The sequence below is a fragment of the Podarcis liolepis genome, assembly GCF_965112155.1.
Source record: "Podarcis liolepis genome assembly, chromosome: 17".
NCBI lineage: Eukaryota > Metazoa > Chordata > Lepidosauria > Squamata > Lacertidae > Podarcis > Podarcis liolepis.
Window position 1 is genome coordinate 5,255,956 of NC_139571.1, and position 8,638 is coordinate 5,264,593.

General features: G+C 49.1%; 1 protein-coding gene across 2 annotated transcripts in view; it reads left to right on the top strand.

Annotated features, from left to right (window-relative positions):
- PRICKLE3 (prickle planar cell polarity protein 3) overlaps positions 1-5,923 on the top strand; it is a 41,071-nt gene extending 35,148 nt beyond the window's left edge. For both annotated transcript variants that reach the window (XM_083482993.1, XM_083482994.1), the window contains exons 7-9: positions 840-1,026; positions 2,712-3,230; positions 4,415-5,923. In XM_083482993.1, the coding sequence (XP_083339119.1) occupies positions 840-1,026; positions 2,712-3,230; positions 4,415-5,067 (1,359 nt within the window). In that variant the 3' untranslated portion in view covers positions 5,068-5,923. The remainder of the gene's footprint in view (positions 1-839; positions 1,027-2,711; positions 3,231-4,414) is intronic.
- The last annotated feature ends 2,715 nt before the right edge of the window (positions 5,924-8,638 follow it).

The window sequence follows — 8,638 nt, forward strand, 5'->3', positions numbered from 1 at the left end:
GAAATCGGAACTACATCTCCCTAGAAAGTGTAGTGATGGCTTTTTACAGTGTTGGCTGTAAAAGGGGTTTTGACCAATTCATGGAGGATAAATCCACAGATGTTCCATGTCCATTATCAGAGGAGGTTGGCCTCTGAATACTATTAGCTGGGAGTTACAGGTTGGGAGAGTGCCGCTGAGCTCAGGTTCTGCTAGGTTGGGCCTTTGGCCTGATCCAGCAGGACTCTTCTTACTCTTAAAGTAAGGGAAACCTTTTTGGCTTAACTCAGCTAGTATCTACACCTGCCATCCCATTTCTGCAACCTTGTGTTTTGGGAAAGCCTTAAAGACTCGAGTCATTTTTGCCCTTGTTTCCTTGATGGATCATAATCATGTCATTGGAATTTGGAGTCTGTTTTTATTTCTATGACTGTTTCTTTCTTGGTTTTAGTAATGCTGATTTTTTTAAAAAAATACCTGTCGTTTTTATTATTGTAAATCACTTCCAGCGAGGAACCAAAGGGAAAGAGGTGTGTATTTCAGGTTCCCAAACCTCCCTGGCAGAGCAGATTTCTACGTGTTCAGAAAGGGCACTTGGTATAGCTCTCCTGGGACGTTACTTCATGAAGAGGCGGCAACTGTTTGCCTTGAGTTCCAGAAGGGATTTTCTGGTTGGCATAATGGTGTTGGGCTCCCCTCCTCCACATTTTCCTCTTTGCCCCTTGGCTCACTTGTCTGAGTTGCTCAAAGTTGTTGTGTTGCCTGTGAGTGGGATTCCCCACAAAGGGCTGCAGGCGTCTGCCTTCTGTTTACGCTCCTCCCCTCTGACTTGTGGCTCCCTTTCTTGCCCTGCCCAACAGATTATCTTTGCAGACGAATGCACAGAGGCTGAAGGCCGCCACTGGCACATGCGCCATTTCTGCTGCTTCGAGTGCGAGGAGGCGCTGGGCGGGCAGCGGTACATCATGCGCCAGAGCCGCCCCTACTGCTGCCGCTGTTATGAGAGCCTCTACGCAGAGTACTGTGACGCCTGTGGCGAGCACATTGGTAAGGACGCCCAGAGCTGTTTTGAATAGGCGGGTGCTTTCTGCACAGTTTATTTGGCTTCCAGAACTAAGTTTTCCAGGTGGACTTTTTGTAAGAAATGGGGCAATAGATGAGGTGGGCACTGGGCAAGGGGGGAGTTTGGGAAGGGGGTTCTCCTGGCAATTCTCCTGGGGGGCCATTTGCGGGTTCCTATTTATGAATTCTCAGATAATTGGATCAGGTTATGCTTCACGTGGGATGCGGGTGGCGCTGTGGGTTAAACCACAGAGCCTAGGGCGTGCCGATCAGAAGGTCGGCGGTCCGAATCCCCACGACGGGGTGAGCTCCTGTTGCTCGGTCCCTGCTCCTGCTAACCTAGCAGTTCGAAAGCACGGCAAAGTGCAAGTAGATAAATAGGTACCACTCCGGCGGGAAGGTAAATGGCGTTTCCGTGCGCTGCTCTGGTTCGCCAGAAGTGGCTTAGTCCTGCTGGCCTCATGACCCGCAAGCTGTACGCCAGCTCCCTCAGCCAATAAAGCGAGATGCACGCCACAACCCCAGAGTCGGCCATGACTGGACCTACTGGTCAGGGGTCCCTTTACCTTTATGCTTTATGGGGAAGGAAGACAAGGTTTGTCTCCAGAACATGGTTTCCACGCCAGGACTCAGTAAACTTGAACCCTGTGTTTGCAGAGTGTTTCTTTAGCGTTGGAAAAACTCAGTTCCAGCTATGGTGCAGCCACGGAAAGCTGCAATGGGAAAAACTCCCAGCAGTGGCAGACTTTGGGGTTTAGAATTTCAGCATCGCCCTGTGAGATGCCAAAATTTGGCGCCTCTTGCCTTGCGATGTTTGTCATTGTTGTGGCTGCCTCTCGGTGCCCAGTGCAGGCAAAAACCCGTCGTACTCCCCCGAAACCCACCTTTACTCCCAGCCCATGACATGATCCCCAGATAGGGCAGATTTGATTTAAATCAAATCAATTTAAATCACCATTTAAATCACTAGTCAGTAAGACTTGATTTTAAAAAAAAAATTACAGAAAGATTCATTCTTTCTGGTATAATCTTAATATTTACAAGCAGATGAAGGTTTGATTTTTGGAATAATAAATTTTCAGAGTAGTTTTTACAGTTATATCCAAAATTACTGATTTGGATATACTATTAGAAATATATAGACAGATAATTATGAAATTATTGTGAGGTTTAATAAGTTAACTGTTTATATTTGGACAACCTTTCTGCTGTACTTTATTGGAAGGAGAAGAATAATCATTTCCTTAATAACAATTTATTGAACTAAAACAATAACATTATAGCATATGTATCCATATTTGTTGACCGATGTGGTTAAATGTTTGTGGTTTTTTTAAAAAAACTTGAACTGAGTTTTAGCACACATGAAAAACTTAAAACAAATCCTTATTTCCTGATGAATAGCCTTTGGACTATAATGTAACTTAAATGGAAAACTTTCTTTAGAAAGATTTTCCCTCCAAAAGCATTTTATTTTAAAAATCCAATTTAAATTTTAAAAAATCTGATTTTTTTTAAAAAAACTGATGTAAATAAAAAAAATACGATTTTGTTTTTATTTTTTTTAATCATTGATTTGTAGCCACCCTGTCCCCAGATCTTCATTGTGTGCTTGTGTAGTAATGAAGCACTGACCTGTCCCCTGGTCTGGCCTTTTCCTTTCCCTGCAGGCATTGACCAGGGCCAGATGACCTTCGAGGGCCAGCACTGGCATGCCACAGATGCTTGCTTCAGCTGCTCCCGCTGCCACCAGCCCCTGCTGGGGAAGCCTTTCCTGCCCAAGCAGGGCCAGATCTTCTGCTCTCGGGCCTGCAGCCTGGGCGAGGACCCCAACGGCTCGGACTCCTGCGACTCGGCTTTCCAGAGTGCCCGCTCCCAAGACTCCCGGCGAGCCAGCTGGCAGCAACGGCGGGTTCAGGCCCAGCGCTCGCCCTCCTCCTCCCACGTCGCCCGCTCCATTTCCTTTGGAGGGCAGCCGGCGGCACCCGCTAGTTCGGCCCCAAGGATCCGAAGGAGCTGGAGTGGCTTATCTGGAGCAGGGGAAGAGGTGCCGACAGAAACAGAGGAGCTCTCGGATCCAGACAGCAACGGCTCGGGCTGCAGCCAGAGTTGCGAGGAGCCAGTCAAATGTACATCTCGGGGTACTTCCACTTGCCCACCACCAGCCATGGAGCAGGAGCCAGGAACAGGTGAGGCAGAACCAAGTGTGTTGGTGGATTTTTTGGGAGGGAATATGGCATCTTATCACCACCACAAACTTCTGGATGTTATTTGGGAGGGCCTTCCCTTGAGGCTGACCCAGAAACTCCAGAATGTTGCGGCAAGACTCCTTATGGGGTCATCGCCGCGGGATCACATTCACCCGGTGCTATATCAGCTGCACTGGCTCCCAGTGGAGTACAGGGTCAGGTTTAAGGTGCTGGTTTTAACCTTTAAAGCCCTATACGGCCTCGGACCCTCGTACCTACGGGACCGCCTCTCCTGGTATGTCCCACGGAGGACCTTATGATCTTCAAATAAAAACATCTTGGAGGTCCCGGGCCACAGGGAGGTTAGGCTGGCCTCAACCAGAGCCAGGGCTTTTTCGGCTGTGGCCCCAATCTGGTGGAACGCTCTGTCACAAGAGACTAGGGCCCTGCGGGACTTGACATCTTTCTGCAGGGCCTGCAAAACAGAGCTGTTCCACCAGGCCTTTGGCCAAGGCACAGTCTGAATCCCCTACTTTTGTAATCCTCATAGAACTTTAGCCCAATGGTTGCCATTCACTTGACTCTGAATTGATTTTAGAATGAATTGATTTTAGAATGTATTTCAATTAAATGATTATGATTTTATGTCAACTGTGTGATTTTTACCGTTAGCCGCTCTGAGCCCGGCTTCAGCTGGGGAGGGCAGGATATAAATAAATTATTATTATTATTATTATTATTATTATTATTATTATTATTATTGAAATATACTCAGAGTCGAGAGTGGATTTCATGCTCTATATTCAGCTCATAGTGGTGAGGAGGAATGGAAGTTCCCCCAGAATGTGTGCTTTATACACTTTATTTACACAATGGGCCCCACGTGATTGGCTAATTCTGGGATTCTCCTGTAGGCCAATCATGTTGCGGATTCACTTCCACCTGGAGCTGGATTGGGTGGCTCCTGTGGACCAATCAGACTGCTGCATTCTGGGTCCTATTGTTCTAGGACCAATCAGACTGCTGCATTCTGAATCCTATTGTTCTAGGACCAATCAGACTGCTGCATTCTGAATCCTATTCAACTCAGTACATAACAATTATTATTATTATTATTATTATTATTATTCTGCTTAGGAGTCTGGGCCTCTTTCTCTAACAGTCTTGTTTCTCCCCTCCCCCAGGGACTGAGAAGCGACCGTGCTTCCAACGCACATCCCCCTTGCGCCATTCTATGCCGGAACTGGGCATACATCCTTCCAAGATCCCAGACTGGAGCAGCAGCTCAGCTTCCAAACTCCAAGCATCTGCCCACTTGCGACCCATCGAGGGGCCTGAGCTGGGGATGGCGAGCTTTGCCCGGGGAGGGGCACCCCGAGTTAGCTTCCGGGAGCCCCTGGTCTCGGGGGAGCCCAGTGCTCCTGGTCTTGAGCAGATCTCCGTCGACGCCCAGCTGCTTCAGAACGGAAGCGTTAGCCGGGGACACCCTCGCTCCACCTCGGACAACTCTCTCAACCTGGGGAGCCAGGGCTGGCGGCCGCCAAGGAAAGGCGCAGCGGAGGGCAGAGGAGCGAGCCTCTCCTACTCCGCTTCTGAGGGGGCTTTTCCTGCCTGGCACCGGCGTTACCCTCCCCGGGGATGGGACTTCAGCTCTTCCGATTCCTCCGATTCCTCCTCGGAGGAGGAAGGGTATTTTCTGGGGGAGCCGATACCCCTGCCCCCCCATTTACGAGGCGGGGCTAGCTCCACAGAGTCCACGCCACCCACTGACTCGATACGTAAGCGGCAGCGCCGAAGGCTGCGTGTGGTCCGGGACAAGAATTGCGTCGTTGCATAGACCTGACTTCCACCTTCTGGACTTTGGCCACAAGAATCCAAGTATGAAATCGGGATTTAGGCTTGGAACCACAGACCTTTGCTCCGTCCGCCATGACTGCTTTGACTCGCGACCCCTCGCCAGGGATCCTCTTCAAGTGACCTCTCCATCGCAACCGTTGAAATCCCCTCACCTTTCCTCAGGGACCCTTGAGCGCTCTCTTTTCCATGGTGACCTTTGATCTTTAGATGTGACCCTTCTGTGAAGAACCTTAACTTCTTTCTCTGGTGGTCTTTGAACTTTGGTTGTGTTTCTTTTCCATTGTGGCCTTTTGACCTCTCAACTGTGACCTTTTGAACATGAATTAACCCTTCTGTCTTGAACCTTCGGAGTGATGGTCTATTGAACCTCTGCACTGTGCCCTATGAACTTCCAACTGCAGTCTCTTACCTGGGAACCCTTGAACTTTGGTTTTGACCTTTCCACTGTGACCTCTCAACTTATCTCACCTCTCCTGGGTTGACCCTTGTTGATCATTGACTTTCAAGTTGCCATTATTAATTGCCTGCTTTCAAGCTCTGGGTGCTTTTTTCTCTATAGATCAGGTGTTTGGTGTGTGTATATGTTGTGTGTGGGGGGGGGGTGAACTCCTTTCTACATCTGGTACAGGTTTGCACCCAAAGATGGACATCAGATGTCCTCTTTAGGGCAAAGCCTGCAACAGATCTTCTCGATCCACCTCAAACTACTCTTCTCTGTCCTGTCTCCTTGCACTTTGTGCAACTCTTGAGTTTGCAATTTTTAAAAATTGGGTGGGGTTTTTTTTCTAATTGAGGATTTAATTTAATTGAAATTTAAATAAAAATATATGAAAACACTCGTGTGCTGCAGTGGTTCATCACAGGATGTTGGGCCTTAATCAAGGAAAGCAGGATGCTGTGCAGCGAACACGCAGAATGGTCCTCTGTGCAGGAGGGAATATGGTGACTTCTTGCATCCCCGTCTTGAACCAAGGAGGAACAGACAAAACACTTCAGTGCACTCTTCACTAGTTTCATAACGAAGCCCCTGGAAGCTAACCTAAACATGCAGTCATACCTCCAGCTGAAGTCATTTCAGGTTAAGCCTTTTCGGGTTGCACTCCGTGGCGACCCAGAAGCAACGGAACGCGTTACTTCCGGGTTTTGCTGCTCGCGCATGCGCATGTGCTCAAAATGACGTCATGCGCATGCGCGGAAGCGGTGAATCGCAACCCGCGCACGCACAGGCACGGGTTGCGTTCGCTTTAGGATGCGAACGGGGCTCCGCAACGGATCCCGTTCGCATCCAGAGGTAAAACCGTACAAGGCAATTTTCTTTGTCCCCCAAAACTGTATGGCAGGCTACTGCGGAGTAAACCCTTTGTTCCCTTATAGTCACCTCTTCTGTTTTACATTCAGCTTTAATTACCGTAGACCAGGCATGTCCAAAGTCCATTTCAGGGGCCTAATCTGGCCCGCTGGTCGATTTAAATGGGCCCCCGTGGCAGTATATGTTGTGAGGTAAAATTCCCAAAAAAACCTCAATCCTAACTTCAATCCTAAAAAAAACTCAACAACTGTGGTCGGCCCTCATGCATGTTCACTTCATCAAATCTGGCCCTCTTTGGACACCCCTGCCGTAGACTAAGGACACTTAAGTAATGAGAAAGTTTCAAACAACTCAATGGAGGCTTGTACCCATTTATTTAGTGGAGATTTTGTGTACACAGCACTTGGGTGTGTGAGCTGGCCCTCAAGGCATTCGCGTTTAAGGATAAAAATAAAGCACAGTCATTCATGCAGCAGTGTTAAGCTCAATATAGCCATAGTGTGCTGCTAAGTTAGGCTTAGTCCTCCAGGGAGAATTTCCCTCCTTCCAGGGGGGCAGCCCCATGTTTATTATTTATGTTCCTGTGCCAGATTCATGGCTGCAGCTATAACCCACAACATCCCTGGCATATTAGTGCTGAATTTGCAGCCAGGTTGTTGCCATTCTGGAGTTCCCTCTGCCCCACATTCTATCTGAGCACATTTTATCATCTTCATTTGTCTCCTGTTTGCCAAAGGAGCACGCATGAGGATATTACGCCAATTTAGTCTTCCAGTAAACAACCCAAAGAATGACCAAGGCTATTCTGCCAACTTCATGGTGGAACACGGATCTGGCCCAAAATCCAGTGTTGTAGCTGCTGTTTCCCGCACCCTGTGAGTTGCCTTCTTTTTTATGATTCTCTCCATGTACAGTGGTACCTCAGGTTAAGAACTTAAATTGTTCTGGAGGTCTGTTCTTAACCTGAAACTGTTCTTAACTTGAGGTACCACTTTAGCTAATGGGGCCTCCCGCTGCTGCTGTGCTGCCGGAGCACGATTTGTGTTCTCATCCTGAAGCAAAGTTCTTAACCTGAGGTACTATTTCTGGGTTAGCGGTGTCTGTAACCCGAGGTACCACTGTACCGTGTCATCAAAGAACATGGAGCTTGACGATAGCCCCTGTGTAGGCAGTTTGGGGGTTGGGGAGCTGGCCTGGCCTTCGTTAATGCTTTCACTTCCTACTTTTCCTTTGGGGTGCTCTGGGCAGCATGTACAGTGGTACCTTGGGTTACATATGCTTCAGGTTACATATGCTTCAGGTTACAGACTCCGCTAACCCAGAAATAGTACCGTATTTTTCGTCCTATAAGGCGCACCGGCCCATAGGACGCACCTCATTTTTTGGGGGGGAAATGAATTAAAAAAAATTATTCCCCCCCCCCAGCCCTGGCTGCCGCCCCAAGCCTTGCGCTCACCTGCCCAAAGCAGGGGAAGCCCTCCGGAGGGCTCCCCGTGCTTCGGGCGACGGGCTGCCGCCCCAAGCCTCGCGCACCGGGCGGGACCTCCTGCTGGGCGCGCGAGGCTTGCAGACACTCGCCCGAAGCAGGGGGAGCCCTCCGGAGGGCTCCCCGTGCTTCGGGCGACAGGCTGCCGCCCCAAGCCTCGCGCACCCGGTGGGACCTCCTGCCGGGCGCGCGAGGCTTGCATTTGCCCCATAGGACGCACCCAGATTTCCCCTTCATTTTTGGAGGGGAAAAAGTGCGTCCTATGGGGCGAAAAATACGGTACATCGGGTTAAGAACTTTGCTTCAGGATGAGAACAGAAATTGTGCGGTGGTGGCGCAGCGGCAGCGGGAAGCCCCATTAACTAAAGTGGTGCTTCAGGTTAAGAACAGTTTCAGGTTAAGAACAGACCTCCGGAACGAATTAAGTACGTAACCAGAGGTACCACTGTATCTGTTTTTTCAGGTGGTCTCAGGCATTCTGTAGAGTCTGCTTCACTTCAGCAAAGTACCTTTGGATCACTTCCTAGCCTCAAACATTTATGAGTGTAGAACGGCAATGGCCACATCAATCTAGGCCCTCTGAGATGGCAACAACTTAGGTCTTCAGTGGGATGGGAACAAGCAAAGAGCTCATGATTGTCCTTCTGAAGGGGGTCTTTTCGGAGACTTCTCCTTCCACCACATGCACAAAATCCAATGCAATTAGAGATTTAAAAAACAAGCTGCTCCAGGGGCCACATTTGGCTGTTCCATCTG